This window comes from Alosa alosa, chromosome 2 (assembly GCF_017589495.1).
Source record: "Alosa alosa isolate M-15738 ecotype Scorff River chromosome 2, AALO_Geno_1.1, whole genome shotgun sequence".
Taxonomy (NCBI): Eukaryota; Metazoa; Chordata; class Actinopteri; order Clupeiformes; family Clupeidae; genus Alosa; species Alosa alosa.
The window spans coordinates 29,807,171-29,831,152 of NC_063190.1; the positions used below are offsets into that span (position 1 = coordinate 29,807,171).

Sequence of the window (23,982 nt, forward strand, 5' to 3'; positions counted from 1 at the left end):
GATGAGTCTGCTTTGGACAGAGGAATGTCTGACAGATTAAATCGTTTCATTCGAAGCCGCTCTGTGAGAATCTTTCTTTGGTCATTCAAGTACAGATAGCATAGTTAGGAGTGGTCTGGTGAAATCTCTAGCCTTCCAGTTAGACAGATCCAGACAAATTCTAGGTTATAATTATCCACAACATTGTTGTGGAAGGCTCTTCTTGGAAAACGGTTTGCGTCAAGGCCTTATACACATGCGCAGACATTCAACATGGTTTTGCAACATCCTGGGATTTGATGTTGTTAAGACATCTGTCATTTTATAAAGTAGTTCCTGAATTATCAGACAGTTTATTTAAATGTTTACATATTCACTAAACTGTTATTGTATATCATACTGTAAGAAAATATGCAACCATACATATACATGGAATGGACCAAGTTTATTATTTTTGTCATGTTATAAGACTGGCCCACATCAATTCAATCCATTTCAAGCTCTCTAGCTTAGATTTGTGTTTTTTTTTAAATGGCCCACAAACCTTTGGCTCTGTTATCACTGCTAAGGCAGTATACCCAAAGGTGCTGAATATTGCATTGGTGTTTGATACCCTCTTGTGGACAATAGATAACCCAGGTTTGCATTTGCATCAACCTATGTGGCCTATGAAAAACAATAGAGTTGACATGAATGGTAGTATTTTTACATGGGAGTTATTATATTTTTTCGCTTGCACAAGAACATTTCGATAGCACACCAGATGCTTTGTAGTTACTTTATCATGCAAAATAAAAACTGCCTATGTCCTCTTAGGGGCTTTGAGTTTCTGAAGCACATGTTCACGTTTCTCGTGCAGATGTCACTGTGGGATAATTATATCAGTTAATATCTTGTTTGTCTTTATCTGCCACCTACAATGATACCCCTACATATCACACCTGGCTAAAAGAAAAATAATATATATTTATATGTTACCAAAGGTTCACTCTCCCACTCCAACTTCTCTCAGCGGAAAACCTTCTGCGAAGGAATACAGTCACTGCAGCTTCTACTGGACAGTGGTGGGTAAAGTCCAGAGAGAAGGGAGATAATTAACTTGACTAACTTGTACACCTTCACACCTCTGTATCACTCAGTGGTGGTCTTCTCAGTAAAGGAGGTGAAGAGCGCATGTGTACAAACAGAAGCTGTCTTCAAAGACAGGAACACACAGCCTTGGGCATACACACCTATTCAGCACACCAATGAATCACACTGACAGCACACTGGACCGCAAGGTAAAAAATATGTCACGTTTTATGCTTAGATAGCTCATGAGGTCTGTAATGGAAATGAAAAGTTATTTGTTTCAGTGGCTGCAGGATAAGACCTGGTTTCTTGTACCACTTTGCAATTGTTAAAATTGTTATAATGCCTCAGTGTAAATAGAATGATTTTTTTTTAAATGGCAAATGTCTGTATTGCGGTAATGAAGACATCATTAGTATTCAAAGTAAATACTAATTCCATTTGTGTGGTTGTGAAACATAAGATACAAGGCCATTCATCCATCAAAACATAATATCTTTGGCAATTCCACGCAAAACTCACGCCAACTAAATACAATGGCATTGATTGTGTTAGCGTTATGGATGTGACAGTTTTAAATTTATTGGGAAAAAATATTGTAACAGTTGCTCATCTGACCGCTGTCCTGCAGCTGCCCCAGTTTAACTTTCTGTTTTGTTTGTTTTCAAGTAAATTATTATTGGAAGCATATCTCAACCTGAGCAATTGTCTAAACCTACCGGTCCCGTCTCAGTTGAGGGAGTTCTGAGAACTGTGTGATTGTGTAATTTAGGATCCTTGCCAGGATGAAGAAAGGACGGAGCAGCCTGCTGAAGGAGGCAGGCAGTCTCCCACTGCAAAGCCCCAGCCAGGGTTTGACATGATCTACCGGATTGAGGATGTCCCACCTTGGTATCTCTGTGCTCTTCTTGGCCTACAGGTATTTACACTCATGTGTAGATGCTGTTCCTCTGTATGATTTGTCTGGCGTGTTGTGATTGGTAATGCTGTCTCTGTGTGGTCCAGCACTACTTAACATGCTTCAGTGGAACCATAGCCGTGCCTTTTCTGCTGGCGGAGGCCATGTGTGTTGGGCGAGACCAGTCCACAGTCAGCGCACTGGTGGGAACCATCTTCACCTGTGTGGGAATTACCACCCTCATTCAGACCACTTTTGGTGTCAGGTGAAAGCACAACCTGTCTTTTTTTGTGTGTGTCAGTCTGGCTGTATGTCAGTCTGTTGTGTGTGTGTATGTGTCTGTGTCTGTGTTTATAAATTAAGAATTATTGAGGTAGAAAGAATTGAATTTGTCACCCTCAGGCTTCCGTTGTTCCAGGCCAGTGCACTTGCCTTTCTCATCCCTGCTCAGGCCATTCTGAAGCTGGATAGATGGACTTGTCCTCCTGAGGGTACAGTTTGGTCCATATCCCATCCACTTTTTTGAGATTAGAAATAAATGGAGCACAATTAATAGCTTAGCTTTCGTAAAATCACAGTACTGCCATCTTGCTGACTTGCTGATAATTTCACAGAGGAGATTTATGGGAATTGGACTCTGCCTCTCAACACCGCCCACGTCTGGCACCCCCGGATCAGAGAGGTAATCACGGTCATATATATATATATTATATATCTAATATATACAGTACCCTCCAGAATTATTGGCACTTCTGCTAAAGTTGACTAAAAACCAGTAAAAAATAATCTGTTGGTGATTTATTGTAATCTCACAATAAAAAAAATTAAGAAAAATCCAACCTTGAAGGGAAGCAAATTTATTTTGAGAAAAAGGAAAGTCTCACAAAAACACTTCGCTTACAATTATTGGCACCCTGCTTGTAATACTGTAATACCTTCTTAAGCCTCCCTTTGCCAATAAAACATAAAAATCATAATATTCTCCTATGACACCCCATAAAGACAAAGCAAAGGATTTAAGACTGTTTGTCTTTACAAAATCTCCCCAGATCGTCCAGATTCCTAGGTCTACACTTGTGCATTCTCCTTTTTGACTCACCCCACTGTTTTTCTATGGAGTTTAGATCAGGGGACTGAGATGTCCGAAGCTTGATTTTGTGTTCAGCTTGTTTTCCACCCGGCACGAAGTTTAATTCCTTATTTTGCACGTTTAATTTTTAAACAATGCGCCCAGGGGTGTGGCAATTAAAAACTTAGGGAGTGGCTTAGCGCATTGTCTAAAAATCGCTATTGCACCTGGTCAGAAGTCTATGGCGAGTTGTTTATATGTTATTTTAAGAGCGCATTGTCAACAGTCATATTGGCGGGTGCACCTATCATCCATGAACGCACACCAGCCACGTCCAAGCAAAACATTACAAATTGCATGATTACAATAGGAAACATAATTAGAATAAAGATATTACGAAATACTGTACATCTCATGATGAGTGAGTTATTCACCATCATTTGCAAATTGGTAATGACGGTTAAAAGTGACTAGGGGAGAGGCGAGAGACACGTATGGAGCACAGCTGAAGACGCACTGTCACGAGATATAAGCAACTCCTCTGCAGGATAAATGCTGTTTTATTTAGTCATTTGAGCAATATTGCTTTTTCCATCCTATGTTTTCAACCCATTGTCAGTCAATAGTGAAAGTAACTGCATATAACTGTCTTGTCGTTGACTGACACCATGCTGAAGTTAGTTTCACTTTGCCAATGAGTTCAAATAATAGAGGAGTGCAAATGCGTGAAGGCTATGCTAGGTTTTAGTAAAGCATGGTTTAGTGGAATGACCATTCCATACGGTCTCGCAAGCAGCCTCCTTCAAATGCGCCATTAAATGTCAAAATACCGATGCATTTATTTGACATCACGCTTTGCGCCGTTAAAAGGAATGACAGATGTCATTCTCATTGGTTTAAATGATGTTACGCCCCAAACACACCCATGACTGATTAAAAAACCTAGGAACACCTTGTTGCGCCATGCACTCAACGTTTGATAACGAAAACCCTCCCAATGTGGACTGGACACATCCTACTAAATTTGAATACGTTTTTGACGAGTGACGATGCGCTTTTGACTGTCATGATAGGGCCCCTAAAGTGTTTCTAGCCGAAGAGCGCAATTTTCATTTCATCTGACAATAGACCACACTTCCAGACAAAGTCACTGTACCATTCAGTAACTCCTGCTGTTTACATTGGTAATTAAATGACTGGACAGGCTTTTACCTGGCATGCCCTCTAAATAATCTATTAGCAGTGAGGTCCATTTTGAAGATTTTTTGGGGGACTTAGTGACCCCAAGATGATACCTTTGTCTATAACTCTCCAACCGTGGTACTTATGGAATTTTTGGCTTACCATCCTCCATACTGTACGTGGGGGTAGGATAACCATGGGTCTTTGTCCAAGCATGTTTGTCACATTTCCAGATGATTAGAACCTTTTAATAATTGTTTTAACTCTAAATATAGGCATTTTCAACTAAGTACCTAGTTGTCATAGACATTCTCTGACTTACAAATGTCAACACACTTTCTTTTTATTTAAATTTAGTGTATTCTCTTGTCTTTCCGATGTTGAAAACTGACTAGAGGATTTAGCATCTTTGTGACTTTATTTTCATACCATAGTGAAAAAAAGTAATGAACTACTTCTGCAAGTTCACAGACACTCTGATTAACTTAAATAAATTCACTTACAAGGAGACTTTGTGCACATCCCAGGTGCTGAACAAAAAAGTCAAGTTTTTTTCATGGTGAGATTACAATAAATCACCAACACATTATTTTTTATACGGGCTTTTAGTCAACTTTAGCAGAGGTGGCAATAATTCTGGAGGGTATATAAATACACTACCATTCAAAAGCTAGTTTTGGCCAAAGCTAGTTTTGGCCATTAAAACAACACTAAATAATAAAGAAATATGATGTGTTGACACCATTAATCAATAAAATTACTATTGTAGAAGGAACAGCTTATTTCTCATGCAATATCTACGTACATAAGTGTACAGTGGCCCATTATCAGCAACCATCCATCCATCCTATGTTCCAGTGGCACATTCTGAATGCTGATCTGAGTTTATAATTTTAAAAGATCTTAACTGATCATTAGAAAACCCTTGCAATTATGCAGTCCTGATTAAAGAAGCACTGAAGCACAATTAAAGGCATGAAATGTCCAGAAACTGAATTTTCTTCTGAAAAGTGTTCTTCTGTGTCATTAAGTATTCATGTTCTGACAAATGAAATAAGAGGACACAACTGAGTAAGAGGACAAATACAGAAACAGACACCTCACTCAACTGGCAGTTTCACTAGTGCCCACGAAACACCAGTGGTAACTTCAACAGAAGAGGTGTCTTGAATGATGGATTTCTAGACAGAAAACGGCATATCTTAGGCTGGCCAATAAAAATAAAAGAACACACACAGGCGACAGAGGAAGACTGGAACAAGATGTTATGAACATATGGCGCATTCAGACACAACAGTTTTAAGAACACAGTTCTACTACTAACTGGGGAGGGTACCCTATAGAACTATCGTAAAAGCACCAATTACCGGCTGTTTTCATGTTTTTTAATACTTCAAAATAACATTTGATAAATGAACCTTACATTTTTCAGTAGCCATAGGTGTGTAGATTTGAACAAAATCTGGTTTGGTTTTTAACGGGGCTTTTACTTCCTGAAATATCCAATTTTGTTTACCACACTCAGAGTTTAGTGCTGGGCTGGTGGGTGCCTATTTCCGACCTTTCTCACGGCACAACGGTTAGACCTAGAGTTCTCGTTGCCATTTGTACACTCAGCCTTACAACACTGTTTACAGCTCTTCAAATCACGGTAAAATGTAATTTTGGTACATAGCTTTAGATACACTTATGGTGTGGGTGCTTGCGTTTTTTTTTATGAATCCGCCGTCTTGGTTTGTATAGAAATGAATATTAAGTGACACATACACGTAACAGGTCGGAAATACGGGACGGTCGGTAATAGGTGACATTCTGATACACAGTTCCTAGGGCTTTTTTTTTCTGTTTGCATTCGCAAACAGGAACTCTTAAGTAGATGTAGAAGTAGATCTTTAAGTAGATGACTTAAAGGAGAAATCTGGCCGATTTTTACATGGCTCTTGGATCACTAGACGTCGCCTAGTACTGAAAAAAAAAAACAACCATAATTGGTGTTATTGAACTGGAGTAGCTGCAGCTTATGGCCATAGCTCCCAGTGAGCTACAATGCTAGATCTGAGGGCATCATCTAAACCTGCCTTTTTGCCTGTCAGACTCAAAATATCATTAAAAAATCTGTGCAACATGAACAGGGCCCTTACACGTTTTCAACTCATTAACTGTGAAGAAACCGTTTGAATCCAAAGTTTGTACTGTCACATACCTCAGTTTCCATCAGTCCTTTCCAGGAAAGCCCAAACGAGCTCATGCCAGTGTTCCAATGAAAACTTATTTCCCCTCCAAAATAGGTAATTGAGCACTGTAATGGTTATGACCATATTAATGACTATGTAACTACATGGAAACGGTCCAAATGATACCTGGACTTGCACGTTACTGAAAGCTAGCTCTATTCTCGCTGAAGTATCGTGGGAATTCAGCTGTTGCAGGAAAAGGTAAACAGAGTAGTGTGCAGATGTGACAGTACAAACTTTGAATTTAAACGGTTTCTTCATAACTAATGAGTAGAAAATGCATTGTTTTGTCACGTAAGGACCCTGTTCATGTTGCATAGACCTTTTAATGACATTTTGAGTCTGTTAAGAGGCAAAAAGGCACGTTTAGATTATGCACCCAGACCTAGCATTGTAGCTCACTGGGAGCACTGGCCATTACTCCAGTTCAGTAGCACCGATTTTGGTCGTGTTGTTTCCTATCGACAGTACTCGGTGACGTCTAGTGATCACGATCCATGAAAAAATCGCTGGATTTCTCCTTTAACACACGTTAGTAGCCCAATTGTTACATGATTGTAAATGGATAGCATTGCTATTTAGTTACTATGTTTACTGAATTTTATTTAAAAACTAGAAGCTCATGGTTTCAGGAAGTATTAGAAAAATGTGTGGCAATAGTCAGCCTCTGCAGCCTTCTCTTGCAGTTATTTTGTTAAGCAAATTTAAACAGGCTGAATTATTTTTATAGACCTTTTAAAAATGGTGCTTCTGCTGCCTTGGCCAAATTGGCATGTACATCAGTCAAGGTTCCTATGCACAGGGAAAAGACCCTACCCCAAGGTAGGATCTCAAATAGTTATAGGAACTGCAGTCAGAGGAACTCAATAATCTCCAGTTCCATCCTGTCCGAATGTGTGTCCGAAGGAAGGGATTATAGGAACTGCAAAAAGCCCCTACAGTATGAAAGGGCCTAAAGAAATCTAAGTTGCAGGGATGGATTACTGCTTACCGGGCCCAGGCCCAGGGGCCCAAGGGGTCAGGGGGCCCTGAAGCCCAAGCCTTTGCATGGAATCATTGCCTCAATATCAACAAATCAGGATGTAGGCTATAAATCTGATTGAATTTAGTATTGGCCATCCCCAAAATGACCACAATACAGGAAATCACATCAAACAAATTAAAACATTTTTGGGGGAGGACCCCCAACACACACACACACACACATATATGCGACAATTAGTGGGGGGGCCTAGGGATGGGCATCTTTAAGAAATTATCGATATCGATGCCATTGTTGAGTCTGCTTGTCGATGCGATTCCTTATCGATTCCCATATCGATTCCTGTACCATTTGCTGAACACTTATAGGACGGCTTTGAGAGTTGTTGGCTTTGAATGTCTAATTTAAAGTGGTTTTAGAGAATGAATTTCAAGTGTGCAATAACAATACAGAAGTTGAATACTTTAAAATTTCTAAAAAAGTATACATTTGTAAAACAAAGCTTTGTATTGGAATCGTTAGTGGAATCGTTAACGTTTGGATGTGTACGATTCCGATGGATCGGAACATTTGGAACCGGTTCCTTACCGATACCTGGAACCGATTCCCAAGCCCAGGGGCCCGAAAGTTCATAATCCGTCCATGCTAAATTGAACAGATCAGAAAGAAGAATGTTCATGGGACATCAAACAGATGCTGCAGGAGTGTTTGACTCCATCTGGTGCAAGGAATGTGATGGTCTGAATTTGTTATGTGCTTTGGTAATAGTAAAAATGAGGAATTTGTACAGGATAAAAGGAATCTTGAAGAAAGAAGGCTGGAACTCCAGTTTGCAATGCCATGCCACACACCCTTTGGATGGTGCCTGATAGAATCCAGTTTCCTCCAAAAAGAGGACAGTGACCCAAAGCAAAGCTCCAACTCATGCAAAGAACCATGTGGGGAAGAAGCAGTTAGCTGGTAATCTGACTATAATGGAGTGGGATAGAAATGTCTAAGTGAGCCCCAAACTTTTGAACAGCAGTGTATACATTGGTCTTCACCGAGACAGCCTTGGCACTGAATGTGAATTTAAGGTACAGTATGTATGTAATACATAATACATACATACATGGTATGGATGATGTCTGGTAGACAAGAGGTTTACTTTTAACACTTTCTCTTTGGTGTGGGATCTGCAGATTCAGGGCGCCATCATCGTGTCAAGTTTGGTTGAGGTTGTGATTGGTTTCCTGGGGCTCCCAGGCTTGCTGCTGAACGCCATTGGTCCCCTGACAGTCACCCCTACCATCTCCCTCATCGGACTATCTGTCTTCCACACCGCAGGGGACAGGGCAGGGAGCCACTGGGGTCTGTCCGCGCTGTAGGTTGACCCTCTCTTCTGTTCTGCTCTGCTAGAATATCTTCTGTTTTCTTCAGCTCTCCTCTTTCCTTCTCATTTCTCTCCTTCTTCACTTCACTTCCTCAATTCTCTCTGGTCCTTTCTTTGATATTTTGTCTCTTATGTTCAACAACTCAAGTATCCATCTATTGTATACTTTTCTGTTCCCACCTCAACTTGTAGCCTTGACGAAAGACTTGTATCATATTGATAATACTTTTAATTCTATAATTATGATAAATGTTTCATATTGATGTTAATACTAGATCCTGTAGCACTTTAATCCAAGTCCTGTAATTTAGTCCAATTATGTGTGATATTCTTCAAGGTGTATCTTCCTGATAGTGCTGTTTGCCCAGTACTGGAGAAACTGGTCTATACCCATACCAACCTACAGCAGGGAGAAAGGCTGCACTACAACCAAATTCCAGATATTCAAGATGTTTCCGGTCAGAACCAGTGCACACTCATGACATATCTCAAGATTCTTGTCACACACTTCTACATAACTTACATATTAAGTAGCCTAAGGGATAATGTATAGAACGCCGGTCGTTACTGGCAAATTAAGTCCTGACAGGGCGAACCGGACCCCGACGCGCAGTGGAGGGGTCTTGTTCCGCCCTGAAGGGACTTATTTTCCCAGTAATGACCGGCGTTCTATACATTATCCCGCTTATTACACGGCTACTTGCCAAAACGAAATAATAAACTCCCCAAGATATGACTTTAGCCTACATAGCCTAGCCTATTTGTTACCGTTCATCGTGGCATTTGCTGAGAAACAAATAGTTCGCATCAACACACGCTGAATTTGAATCAAACATTCTTTAGAACACAGCTGATCAACCGTCTGCTTTCACTTTTGAATGAAGTTCCAGTTCTTTTGTAGTGATATGAAAGACGTATCAGAAGCACAAAACCCGTTGCCATTGACAGCGGTAATTATATGTTTGCAGCGGTAATTACATGAATATATTTTACCGTAGAACTTTGGGAAATCCCATTCAAGCCAATGGAGCGTTCTACTTGTCTTGTGAAGAGCCGTGTAATAATTACTGAATATGTAGTAGACTAGTGTGGCAGTTAAACCTATAGACTAGCTATAGTCTATAGACTTTAGTTGTTTTCTAGCATATGGTGTTACATATTATGCATGCATGTTTATCTGGATGAATTGTTTCTGTACTTTTGTCAGGACCTTTTCCTGTTTCATGTACTACTGAAAATAGGGTAACACTTTACAATGATGGTACACTATTTAGCATCAGTTAAGCATTAACAACCACTTAATTAATCATTATTATGTTTCCAACATTACTTAAGGATTAACAAATGCGTTTTTCCTCATTAATAGAGTTGTGTGTTTTCCTTTCTTATAAATGATGAATTCCCTTTTCCTACATAGTTTAATCTAGGGTATGATTAATATGTGCAAGTAGTAAATTAATACATAATTCCATGTGTGTGTATACTGAACTCATGATGAATTAATTATTAACTCATGATGAATTCATAAGGTACAACTCATAATTCTTAATGTTTACATACTGAACACATGATGAATTCATAATGAACTAGAGATTATGTCGATGTCACTTCAGGTGAATCGGTAAGTAATGGTGATTTCATGATCAATTATTCATGTGTTCACATTAGGTAATAATAAACTATTGAACAAATGCATATTACTAGTGAAGTTATGCTAAGGAATCATGACAAAATGAGTATCATTATGTGACTTTAGTTTGGGGTACACAAAAGCGGGAAGTAAAGGTGAATTCATGATGAATTCATCATGTGTTCACACACAGGCCTCTCCATTGCAACATCAGGGAAAGAGCCTACACAGGGCCTGAGAAGGAGATTTATTCATTGCACACAGTACTGTCTACCACCTAGCAAACAGTAGGCCTATATGTATGAAGTCTGAATAACATTGAATTGGCAATGAAATAAGTGAAGTATTCACCCAAAGTCACATTAACATAATCTTTAGTTCATTAGGAAGGAACTATATTTTAGTGAAGTACTACTTGCACATATTAACACAATTAATTGTACACAGATGTAGCTGATTAGGAAATTGGGAATTCCTAATTTATATCTAAATAAAACACACTGATAAACCCTAGTAAATAAGAATGTATTCAGAAAAAGCATATGTATCCATTATTTGTTAATCTTGAAGTAATGTTTTAGAAATAAATAATGATTAATTACCGGTAAGTGTGTGCTAATTCTTAACTAATGCTTAACTAATGCTAAATTGTGGCTATTATTGTAAAGTATTACCACACATTTTGCACTTTACCACAAACCCAAAAGCTTAATCATTTTTCACCCCTATCATAAATGCTCAGATTTTTTTATATAGATATTGGCTTTCCTTCTAGTGTTAGTCATCTGTTTTTGACCTAATCTATAGGCTAGACTTTGACTGCTCTTACAGTGGCTATTAAAAAGACAGTTAGAAGAGTTATGTTAGTTCAAAGGTGTCAAATAGACTAACGATAACGACATGAAGAACAATATCATTGGGGTCACTTAATGATTATAAATAGTTGTTATTATAGTTATAGTTCTGAATGTGAATGGCCCTTTAGAGGTATATCAAACTTGCAGAAATTACATAGTTTATCTTGACACAGGATAAAATAAGTATAGTTTTTTTTTAATTCAACATTAGGACGGAACCTTGCTTTGTGCCCTGTTTAGATCATCATAGCCATCATGGTGGTTTGGCTGATATGTTACATCCTCACCCTGACTGACCTTCTTCCATCGGACCCGAACGACTACGGTTTTAAGGCTCGGACTGATGCCCGTGGAGAGATCATGTCTCAGGCCCCCTGGTTTCGCATACCCTACCCATGTGAGGAGCAAATTATTTAAAGCCTGACCATATCACTATGCTATTCCACTACATTAGTCAGTAGTGACCAAAGGAACCACACTGTTGTATCACTTCAAACCAGACAAATCAACATCTGAATATGCAGTAGCATACTTGTGATGAGATAGATCTTTTTAATATTTTAAGGGAAGTGTCAATATTGCCATTTCTGTAATTGTGCTTCCTTGTGATTTCTAGGCCAATGGGGCTTGCCCACGGTGACAGTTGCAGGGGTGCTGGGCATGTTCAGTGCCACCCTAGCTGGCATCGTCGAGTCAATCGGTGATTATTACGCTTGTGCCCGCCTCTCGGGGGCACCCCCACCCCCTATTCACGCCATCAACAGGTCAGAACTTAATCTAAATGTTAAGCGAGCTTGAACAAGTCAGGGTGAGATAAAGTAATGTGCTATTGCGGTCATGCTTACCTCATTACAGGGGGATCTTCACTGAAGGCATATGCTGCATCATAGCAGGTCTGCTGGGCACAGGAAATGGCTCGACCTCTTCTAGTCCAAATATCGGAGTGTTGGGCATTACTAAGGTAGCCATATTAATGACAGGAAGTTATAAAGATAATCTACAATAATAGTATCTTAGTCTAGTTAATGACTGTGATAAAGCTAGTGTATTTTTCAACAGTGGAGCTATAGTCACATGTGAAGGTATAAACAGAGCTTGGGATATGTATCTCTCAGGGGCTTAACTTATCAGTGATGAAAGGTTGTGTCAGATGAAAGGCCATTGAGATAATATTTAGTCCTATCAGTCCTGAGAGCTCTCACGTGTTAGATTGCATCCTTTGCCTTGTTTACTTGCCCTATTTGGTATGCCATATAGACATGGAATTTGAAACACAGCTTGTGTGACAAATTAAAAAAAAACTTGTGTGTAATTTTACAAAAGAGTATATTCTCTTACATGGCCTGTTCCTTTAAATAGGTTGGCAGCAGAAGAGTGGTCCAGTACGGTGCCATTATTATGTTCATTCTCGGAACAGTGGGAAAGTTCACAGCCCTGTTCGCCTCTCTGCCGGACCCCATTCTTGGTGGCATGTTCTGTACCCTTTTCGGTGAGGATGTGACATCCTTCACATGGCATGTGGTCATCAACTGCATTACACAACATGCCCACTAGGTTGCAGTATTGAGATGATAAAGCATTTTGTTATGGTGACATTTTGGAAGTGGTTAGATCCCATTTCGGTGCATATGTACTGTATGTCTATGTATACCCAGATATCCAGTACCCTGACTGTGTGTTTTGCTTTGTCCAGGAATGATAACAGCTGTGGGACTGTCAAACCTGCAGAATGTGGATCTCAACTCCTCCAGGAATCTCTTTGTTCTCGGTTTCTCCATGTTCTCAGGACTCATGCTGCCCAATTACCTGGACACACATCCAGGAAGCATCCAAACAGGTAATTCACTGTTAACAGATAAAATTATGTAATGGAGTACATTTATTTTATTATTTGATCATGAAACTATGCTTCTTCGTGAAGCTGTTCTTTAAGGGACTGTATTGTAGCTTTTGAAGGCATAGTTGTTTTGTTTTCCATTAAACACACCTTCTGTTAATATATATATATATATATATATATATATATATATATATATATATATATATATATATATATATAGGGTAACACTTTATTTTAATGTGTCGCTGTTACAGTGTACTTACCTAATTAGGTACAGTGGTACAACCTGTGTAACAACATGTACTATCAGGTACTATCATTGTACTTGCATTATGTATTTGTGGGTACCTACATATAGTTGTTACATTGTAATACTGAGTGCTTTTACAAAACTTTGCCAATTTGCCTAAATTTTCATCAGAGGCAAAGAGCTGACCTGAGACCTGCTGGATGGGGTAAATCTGGTCATGATAGATTTGATATACAAAGCATTTTTAGCTCCAGTCAAGGCCTCATTGCCTTCAGTGTACATGTAACAGCTGTGCTGCTACAACCTTGTTACTCTTTGATACAATGGAATAAACCTATTAAGTGTACCAGTTAATTACTTACATGTACATATGACATGTATGTTATGTCTTCGATGTCTTGGAACAGGTCTACTAATTCACTACATAGTACTGTACATATATCAACTGTGTTGGTACACACTTATTGCTCTTTGATACAGTGGCATAAACCCATTAAAATGAAGTGTACCAGTTAAGTACTTACAATTACATATTACATGTATGTTGTGTCATTAGTGTCTTGGAACATGGCTGCCATTACCCTACATACTGTAGTACATGTATCAACTGTGTTGGTACACATTTATTACTCTTTTGGTACAGTGGAATAAACCCATTAAAATAAAGTGTACCAGTTATGTACTTACATCTACATATATACATCCTGTCAATGATGTTATGCATCCTGTAATTGATGTTTTGAAACGTGTCTGCTGTTACACCACACAGTACATGTGAATTAGTAGACCTGTTCCAAGACAAGACCTGTTCCAGTTTATTCCACTGTATCAAAGAGTAACAAGGTTGTAGCAGCACAGCTGTTACATGTACACTGAAGACAATGAGGCCTTGACTGGAGCTAAGCATGCTTTGTATATCAAATCGATCATGACCCGATTTATCCCATCCAGCAGGTCTCAGGTCAGCTCTTTGCCTCGATGAAAATTTAGGCAAATTGGCAAAGTTTTGTAAAAGCACTCAGTATTACAATGTAACAACTATATGTAGGTACCCACAAATACATAATGCAAGTACAATGATAGTACCTGATAGTACATGTTGTTACACAGGTTGTACCACTGTACCTAATTAGGTAAGTACACTGTAATAGCGACACATTAAAATAAAGTGTTACCATATATAGTTAAGAACATAATTATTCATACCCCTGGCAAATATTGATTTAATGCTGATTTTCTCTTTATCAATATGTTCTGACAATGACACTGTCACTTGCCAAAAGTTTGTAAGACAATGTAGGAGAAACATGGAATTGGAAGCGTTTTCATCTTTTTTTATGAAAAATAGCAAGTCCAAAAATATTCATACCCTTTTTAAGTAATAACACTAAAGCGAGAGGCTACACTGAGATTCTGGAGAAAAAGATCACACAGTGTGCCAAGAGACCTGCCCCAATAGGCATCATTGGACCATTAAACCATACAATGATCCAAAACATACAGCCAAACAAGGCAAGAAATGATTAACATAGAACAATGTCAACATTTTAGAGTGGCCCAGGCAGAGTCCAGACCTCAATCAGTCAAAAAAGGCCAAAGTGATGGTAAATAATCGTTCAATCGCCTCAAAACCTGGATTGCTGTTAAAAAGGTGTGGTCTAGATTAACATGGGTTCCCAAACTCCATCAATGTGGGCCTCCCCTCTGAAAACAGTGACACCTCCGCCCCCAACAATTATTTGAAAATTAATGATATTCACTTCAGTTAAGCCACTTAAATCGGTGCTACACTATGCTATGCAATGCAATGAGTTTTCATCATATTTTTGACGTTTGGCTTTGTTGCCCATATTAGGCTCGTGCAGCGATAAAATGTGACAAATCTGTTAGCTATCGGAACGTAGTTGTGTATGTGTCACTTATTCATTTCTATTCAAACCAAGCTGTCGGATTCCTAAAGAAACGCAAGTACCCACACCGTAAGTGTATCTAAATTAGCTATGTACCAAAAAATACATTTTACCGTGACTCGAAGAGCTGTAAACAGTGTTGTAAGGCTGCTGAGCTCAAGCTCCAAGCTGCAAGTTACCGTTCACTGGTAACTTGCAGCTAGCTCGGCTGGCGGCACTGTTGCTAAATTACGTTATGAAGTTTGGCACAATACATTCTCACTCAGGATAGGGATCAATAATACTTTCCACTATCCCAAAGATTTAGTATAGGCTACATCTCTTCTATGATTTATTTCGATTTTATAATGTTGACAATTACATAATCATTGAAAAAAAAAAACATAGATAGTTCTAACATGAAATAAACGTTTTTCCTTCTTTTTTGAATCAACCTTCCGCGCCTCCCCTCAAATCATTTGGCGCCCCCCAGGGGAGGCGCGCCTCACAGTTTGGGAACCTCTGGTCTAGAATCATTGTGGAGACATGGAGAGGCTTGGTAGGTATTATAAGAACCATTTTGAGAGCTTTGAAGACAAATAAAGATGTTTCCATTGAGCATTTAAAAAGGGTATGAATCATTTTGGAAAAGCCATTTTTCGTAAAAATGTTTAAAAAGATAAAAAAACGATCTTTTTTTCATTCCATGTTTCTACCACATAGGGCCCTATCATGACCGTCTAAAGCGCATTGTCTCTCGTCAAAAGCTTATTCAAATTTAGTAGGATGTCCAGTCCACATTGGGAGTGTTTTCGTTAAACGTTGAGCGCATTGCGCAACAAGGTGTTCCTAGGTTTCTTAATCAGTCATGGGGGTGTGTTTGGGGCGTAACATCATTTAAACCAATGAGAATGACATCTGTCATTCCCTTTAAGGCGCGATGTAAAAGAATGCATCGGTATTTTGACAGTCAACAGCGCATTTGAAGGAGTCTGCTTGCAAGATCATAAACCATGCTTTACTCAAACCTAGCATAGCCTTCACGCATTTGCACTCGTCTATTATTTTAACTCATTGGCAAAGTGAAACTAACTTCACCATGGTGTGTCAGTCAATGACAAGACAGTTATGGGCCCTATCATGACATTCTAAAGTGCATCGTCACTAGTCAAACGTCTATTCACATTTAGTAGGATGTCCAGTTCACATTGGGAGGGGTCTTGTTATCAAACGTGGAGCGTATGGCGCAACAAGGTGTTCCTAGGTTTTATAATCAGTCATATGGGTGTGTTTGGGGCGTAACATCATTTTAAACCAATGAGAATGACATCTGTCATTTCCTTTAACGGCGCAACGCGCGATATGTCGAGACCGTATGGAATAGTCATTCTTAAACCATGCTTTACTAAAACCTAGCATAGCCTTCACGCATTTGCACTTGTCTATTATTTGAACTCATTGGCAAAGTGAAACTAACTTCACCAAGGAGTCAGTCAACGACAAGACAGTTAAATGTCAGATGTTACTTTCACTATTGACTGACAATGGGTTACCACCGAAAACATAGGCTGGAAAAAGCAACACTTACCCTAATGTTGCTCAAATGACTGAATAAAACAACATTTATCCTGCAGAGGAGTTGCTTATATCTAGTGACAGTGCGACTTCAGCTGTGCTCCATACTTGTCTCTCGCCTCTCCCCTAATCACTTTTAACCGTCATTACCAATTTGCAAATGATGGTGAATAACTACTCATCATGAGATGTACAGTATTTCGTAATATCTTTATTTTAATTATGTTTCCCATTGCAATCGTGCAATTTGTAATGTTTTGCATGGATGTGCGCTGGTGTGCGTTCATGGATGATAGAAGGATGGTGCGTTGTGCACCCGTCAATATGACTGTTGACAATGCGCTCTTAAAATAGCATACCGGTATAAACAACTCGCCATAGACTTCTGACCCGGTACAATAGCGATTTTTAGACAATGCGCCAGGCCACTCCCTAAGTTGTTAATTGCCACACCCCTGGGCGCATTGTTTAAAAATAAACATGCAAAAAAAGGAATTAAACTTTGCGCCGGTGGAAAACAAGTTTTACGCCATGCGCCAGGGTGCAAAATACAGCCCATAGTCTTACAAACTTTTGGCATGTGGCAGCATCATTTTCGGTCAGAACAAACAAATTCGTCAAGAGAAAATCAACATTACATCAATATTTGCCAGGGGTATAAATAATTTTGTTTTTAACTGTATATATATATATATATATATATATATATAGACAAGACATTACATGAACTTTAGATTAAATTCTGACTGAGAGCAACCTATTGACTTATGTACTCATGTACTGTTAATGTGCTTTCTTTCTTTCTTAGGTGTTCCTGAACTAGACCAAATCTTCACTGTTTTATTGACAACAGAGATGTTTGTTGGAGGTTTCCTTGCATTTGTATTGGACAACACCATTCCAGGTATGTTGCAGAGCCTGTGGAAAATACCTTCTCACAAAATAACTTGACCATGAAGGTACTCTTTTTTTGTGAAGCTGCTTTAAGGCACTGTTTTTTGTATGTTTTCTTTTCCATTACAACATCTAACAATTTAAACAGCTGAAGCGAAACGAGACATGGTACAGATGTATTCATTTGTGTCTTAAACAGGGACGAAGAAGGAGCGTGGACTGTTGGACTGGAAGTCTGAAAGCGACTCCAACGGGAGCTCAGTCGACTCGTCCACCTACGACTTCCCCATCGGCATGAGCTGCGTACGGCGCCTGGACTGCCTGCGCCGCATGCCCATCTGCCCCAGCTTCCGAGGCTTTGGCTGGCTTAAGCGCAAGGCCAGGGCGCAGAGGACGGAGGACCTCAGCAATGATGAGGTGGCAGAGGCAGATTACCCTGTAAAAGTAGCGTCCACTAAAGTATAACCTCACCTATCCCCTGTAAAACTTTTTCATACATTCTTTTTTATAGGTAACTGAAGTTTGCCCAGATTTTTGATAAACTGTATAGTATTATCAATAATGTCTTATTTATCAATCTTTAAAAAGTGAGTAAATAAGTTCATTATATTGTTTGTATACAGTGTATGTATGGGTATTTTTAGTTGTGATTGCACGGTTTGCCCTGGGCCCACTGACAACCTGGGGTAATTGAAGTTCATTGTACGGGTCCAAGTCATGTTGTCCCAACTAATCTCTGGGACAGCTGGACCAGATTGGATGTCATTAATCCTCACGAGACATGTCTTATTTTATACAGTATTAAATAAACAACAACAGGCCTACAATGGCACAGAATGATAGTTGGCGATAGTTGGCTGCACTCACCTACCAAGTGCTGTCTGCTAGATTTTTATTGTCTGTTGTGAAAAGGACTCTATTTTAATGCACAACCTACTTTTGTTAATGTAAAAACAGTATGTATACTTGGTTCAGGTCTTAATTCAGACTAGAACGGGCACACACAAACATCATACATTTCTGCCTATATTTCATTATTATGTAATCTACCATTTTTATACTATATTTCACAATTGGAGAATAAATTCACAAAGGGAATTCATCATGTATTTCTTATTTATTTCTTAAGTGTACAAAATTCTAATTCAAGTGATCAGTGTTGTTAGTTATGCAGCATTTTAAGAGGTGAAAGCTATAACATAGGCATGGAATATAGTACAAAGGTGCAATTTGTCTGTATTAGGAGAGAAAAAATCAAATATAACATTTCAGATGCACATACTAATAGTGTCACTGTGTACGAAAGAATAACAATCAACAATAAGTATCCACTATTTACAAATATTATTATGAATACAAAGAAATTGTAATATACGTGACTATTTAAGCCATCTTTACCATGAACTGAAAAATATTATTGAATAGTAGCTTAGTGTTCCATGGAATCCAATGTAGATAGCACAGTACATCCGGTGTAGCTCTGTATGTATCAAGGACTGATTTAAGAAGGGGCATGTTGCAGTGGTCAACTACAACTGATCAATCATAGCAACTCTGATCCCCTGACATTAATTTGAGAGATTCTGTATCAAAACAATGACATTATATAAATATCTTAGTGACATATAAGTTATAATTAAGAAAAACACTCCCAGTAAACAATGGTGAGAATGAGAGATAGTCTTTTTGACGCCAACCACTCGACCTCCACCCCACCCCCCACAAAAAAGAAAGTCCACATTGCCCAATTTCAACAATTACATATCAACCCACATAAACACCATATACAAAAATATAATAACTCTTAAGTCACTCAATTCTTACTGTAAGGTTAGTTCAAGGAAGTGCAGATATTTGTTTGTAACATCTACTGTACAGACCACAAGTGAGCACCACACCATCTGTCACTTACACAACCACAGAAATCATTTCAACCATTGCCACTGAAACATGCTAGTCTGGGTAAGCATGACAACCTTTTTACACCTTTAACAACGTCCTCTTCACCGACACATTCTTCAACCAAGTAGGAAGTCAAACTCTTGTCTACTCATGTCTTCTTTTTTCCTGTTGCGTGCTCTTAGTGTGTGTCTATGTATCAATTCGTAACAATCCTGTTCAGAGGTAGACTGTTACATGTACAGTACATTCACTTCCTTTAGGTTCAGCGACATCCTATTTTCAAGTAGAGATCATCCTCTCCAACACAGTGGGACAGAACATCTGCAACCAGTGTGGGAAAGCACTTTATGTCAATGGTGAGGGCATCCTTCGTTTGTTTTTCAGTTTTTAGTTTCACTTAACATTACACTGATTCAGCACATTTCTATTTTCTGTTTCATTTACTCATCCATCATGTAACTGTTCAAGATGATTCCTAATAATTCCCAATTTGCTTTTATCAAACAATATTTTAGATGTTTACAAGTTCAGTCTTGCAGATATGGAGGAGAAGACGAATAATATGAACTCACCAAATTGAAAGATGTGCCCACATCTAAAATTCTTCAGATTTGACATAAAACGCTTCCATTATTGGTTACACATACTCCATCCCACACAGCACATGGTAAATCTCTATAAGCAGCTTATAGGAGCCTCAACACCCAGTCCTCCAGACACGTCCAGATGACCACCTCAGGGCCCTGGGTGGGGCAGCACCTGTGCATGCGACTGCAGGTAGGGCAGACAGTTGGGGGTGTATACGGTCGGGAAGGAGAATGGCATAGCACTGGGCAGCGGGGACATGACGGCGCTGGGCATTGACTGCTGGGGCAGCAGCACCTCCACATACTGGCACGTCTCGGGGTCGAACAGCATCTTGCGCTGTGGCTGTGGGGGAACGTCCACGTAGAAGCACCTCCCGGTCTCAGGGTCCATCAGGAGATGGCGAGGTGGAGGAGCCGCCTGACCCCCTGCCATCATCTCAGGGTAGAGCGCACCAGCGCTGCTGCGTCGGCCCTCAGACGTCAGTACTGGGACGAGTTTCTGGGTGCCGCACAGGTAAGGCTGAGCTTCGGGAGAGGGCCTTTTCGCCTCACCATTGACACCCCGGGGATCTACATTTCCAAACTGCTTGGGGGAACCCTTCTGTCTCTGACGAGTATCTGTGTAGCAATTCATGGCTGGTTGTTGGCCATCCTCTGATACATGCTTCACCAGAGGATTGGGCCCAGTGGATGACATGGGCTGAGCTGACGTCTGGAGTATCACAGGACCCTGCACAAAGCTCACATGTGGGGACATCGATGGGTAGCTCAGAGGATTGGCATTGTAGTAGTACGTGGGCAAGACCTGGGCATGGGGGGTGATGGCTGCGGTGAGCATGCAAGCTGGAGTGCCCTGGGGCTGGGGTAGCACAGATGTATAACACTGCGATGCTGCTGCGAAGCCATGCATAGGCACCGTCTGTGGCTGTAAGTGCTCTTCGGAAAGACCATTCCCTCTATCAAGTGGCTCTTGCCTGTGGTCTGACACCTCTCCATCAGTCAGCAGCTTGTCATAAGGTTCCGGTAAGGCTTGCGGAGGCCTCTCCGCCTGGTCAGTGTGTTTACATTTTGAGTTGTCACTCTGAGCGTCAAGTTTGCTCAAGCTACCGCTGTTGTTCATTCCTTCCATGGCGTTGGACTCGAGACAGCTGCTGGCAGCGGACAGACTGTTGGGACTAACCTTTGTAAATCCCGTGTCACGCTTATTCAGGCCTCCTCGGGGGCTGTTGTGTTGAGAGTTTATATCCCTCGTCTTCTCCGCCTGCACAGGTGGTGATGCCTTGGCTTTCTTCCCCAGCTGTTTGTCTCCAGACCCGAACATGTTGCCTTTATCACCTGTTCTCTTGCACAATGGTGTGGCCGATTTTAGAACACTGAGGCTTTCTTCAAGTCCCTGCAGTGCATCGCCAGGCCCTCGAAAGGAGAGGTTATATGTGTTTTTCACCAGACTTCTCACATCCCTGACCACATGAACTGGTGCAATTCCTTTTAATTTGTCGTGTGTACTCACATTGCCAAATTGCACTGGTACCTTCATGTCCCCTCTTTCTACAAGCGGCTCCTTTCCAGCCCCTGTCGTGCTCTCAGGAGTCAAAGCCTGATTACTTTCATCTGAACTTATCTCCAGATCTGAGAGAAGGCCAGGCAACTTCTGTGGGCTTGCCGGCATTTCTACATTGCCAGACTGTTTGTCTTTCCTAATATCTTTCTCCCATGCCTTGGGTGTTGGCAGTTGGTTCTTGACGTGTTGTTGTTTATGGTTCCCCTTCCCCACGCAGCATTCCTCGGGTGTGGCTTTCAGGCAGGCCTGGGAGCCTGTGGACCTGCTTAGCGCTGCACTCGTGTTCCAGGCTCTGCCCTTTGCTGAGTCACAGGATAGCTTCTCCCCCGGGCTCCAGCAAGCCAGCCGCGCTGCCTCGTCTCTGGGGCTTGCCTTCTCTGCTTTCTGACTGTCCATAACAGAGGTTATTTCTGGGCTGTCATCCTGAAACTCGGCCAATCCGGGTCCGTAGTGGAAGGGGTTGAATCTGTGCTTGGTGACAGGTTTCTGTTGGGTTTTTGCGTTGACGCTGATGTGTTCTTTGATTGAGCCGGTTGGAGCCTTCAGTGGGGGGCTGTGTGAGGGCACCATTTGCTGTGAGGGTGCACTTGATCTTGGGCTCATTTTTGTGATGGGTTCGGTGGAGATTCCCTTGGTAGATGGCAGCTGATAATTATCATGGTCATTCATGGTTTGTACCTTGACAGTGGCAAAAGCACTCTCCTGCACCTCGGTGTTACGGACCCCCTGCTCATGTTGCATCTTCTTCGACAAGACATTCTTTATCAGACAGGAAGCCATTTTGGTTCGGCTGGAAGTCTCATCCAGCGACAGCGACTTCTGCAACCTCTGTTTGCGTTCAGCCTGAACTGACCTCTGCTCGGGCCCATATGACTCCTGATGAAAGGCTGCCGGCGTGCTGTGCTGACGCTGGAAGATGTCCCGTAGACGACTGGGTGCCGGAGGGGCCTCCTGGGGCTCGTTGTGGTTTTCGTTGGCGTTCGACTCTGTCACGTCCTTCCTCTTAAGCTGAATCTGTCTCTTGGGGACTGTCTTCATGCTGCCTCTCTGCACCTCTTCGTGAGTTTCCAGGGCCACATCAATGCACTCGACACTGCTGGCCTCAGAACACGCAGATGTGTTGTGATTGCTCAGCGAAAAAGCCATTGGCAGCTTGAAGGAAAGCTGGTCTTCTGTCCAGCCATTGAAAGTGCTCTCTATGTAAGGCTGAGAGGCAGACCTGCACGTGAGGTTGTAAACATCCAAGTAGTTTGCATCGGGACTGGAGAATGTCTTCGCTGGCAGGTTACTCAGAGTCTTGACCTCACTGTCAGTCTCGCTGCCCTTCGTGCCCATGTTGCTCTGTCCACTGCTCTGCTGTGTGGCGCTGAAGTCTTTCCTAGAGCTGCCGGCGAGTTTCTGTGGGAGCACTCTAGACCTCCAGGCGACTTGCCCGCTCTGCTTTTGCCACCTCCGCAATTCAGGAGGACTGTGCGGTTGGTGTTGCTGCGCGGTTGCGAGGTTACACTGAGAATAACAGTGCGGCGGGATTCCTGACCTGCGTGCACTGGCTGTGAGTGTCGAGATGCAGCTTGCAGACGCTTTTCTATTTCTGTCCCTGACTGACAGTCCAGCCTGCTCCACTCCGCAACTGGCTACCGTGTCCTGACCCTCCCCCACCCCAGCCAGGCCCTCCTCCATAGGCTGGCTTCGGTGGTACAGTCTGCTCCCCTCAGCCATATTGTTGCCAGCCACCTCTGCAAGACATGGCCCCTGTTTCGGGGGCACCTCTGTTGGCACGGTGCCACTGATTTCCCTCGCCCCGTCCCGGTTGTATTGATTTCCCTTGGGTGTGATCAAAATAGTGTTGAAATTGGACTGAGGAGGCAGAATGCCGAATCCTGCCTCGGTGTTGGTGTTGGTGTCGGTATGGGTGGTCATGCTGACTTTAACTATATCTCTCAATAGGAAATTGATTCTTGGGGATTGAGAGGGCTTTGACAGAAATACTTTAGCTGTTTGAAAAGCTTTGATGGTGGACTCATGTGCTGTTTTTCTCAAAGTCTCATTTGTTGTGACAGGTGTTGGTGAGACATGATGAGTTAAGCTGGATGTCTGTGGTGCTGAGACAAGTAAAACAGAGGTATCCACTGGGTCACATGAGGAGGGCACCGAAAATGACTTGTTTGAAATGTGTGGATCACTGGCCATTGGTGATATAGCAGATGAGT

At 41.2% G+C, this 23,982-nt stretch overlaps 2 protein-coding genes across 3 annotated transcripts; one reads left to right on the forward strand and one right to left on the reverse strand.

Moving 5' to 3' along the window:
- Positions 1–881: 881 nt before the first annotated feature.
- slc23a1 (solute carrier family 23 member 1) lies at positions 882–18,824 on the forward strand. Of its 2 annotated transcripts, none has more exons than XM_048230228.1 (14): positions 882–1,043; positions 1,823–1,969; positions 2,056–2,213; positions 2,351–2,439; positions 2,563–2,630; positions 8,597–8,778; positions 9,125–9,245; positions 11,515–11,671; positions 11,891–12,038; positions 12,130–12,235; positions 12,634–12,763; positions 12,968–13,111; positions 17,637–17,732; positions 17,922–18,824. In XM_048230228.1, exons 1-14 carry the CDS (start codon positions 951–953, stop codon positions 18,185–18,187), a joined length of 1,905 nt encoding a protein of 634 aa, XP_048086185.1. In that variant the 5' UTR covers positions 882–950; the 3' UTR covers positions 18,188–18,824. The 2 variants fall into 2 exon arrangements, with proteins under 2 accessions (XP_048086185.1, XP_048086192.1); XM_048230235.1 differs by lacking the exon at positions 882–1,043 and adding an exon at positions 1,126–1,259.
- On the reverse strand, positions 18,821–23,308 carry prob1 (proline-rich basic protein 1). Its single transcript, XM_048230219.1, has 2 exons — positions 20,197–23,308; positions 18,821–19,945 (listed from the first exon to the last, which is right to left on the reverse strand). The coding sequence occupies exon 1, from the start codon at positions 23,105–23,107 to the stop codon at positions 20,360–20,362; it is 2,748 nt and encodes a 915-aa protein (XP_048086176.1). The 5' UTR covers positions 23,108–23,308; the 3' UTR covers positions 18,821–19,945; positions 20,197–20,359.
- Between the last annotated feature and the right edge of the window lie 674 nt (positions 23,309–23,982).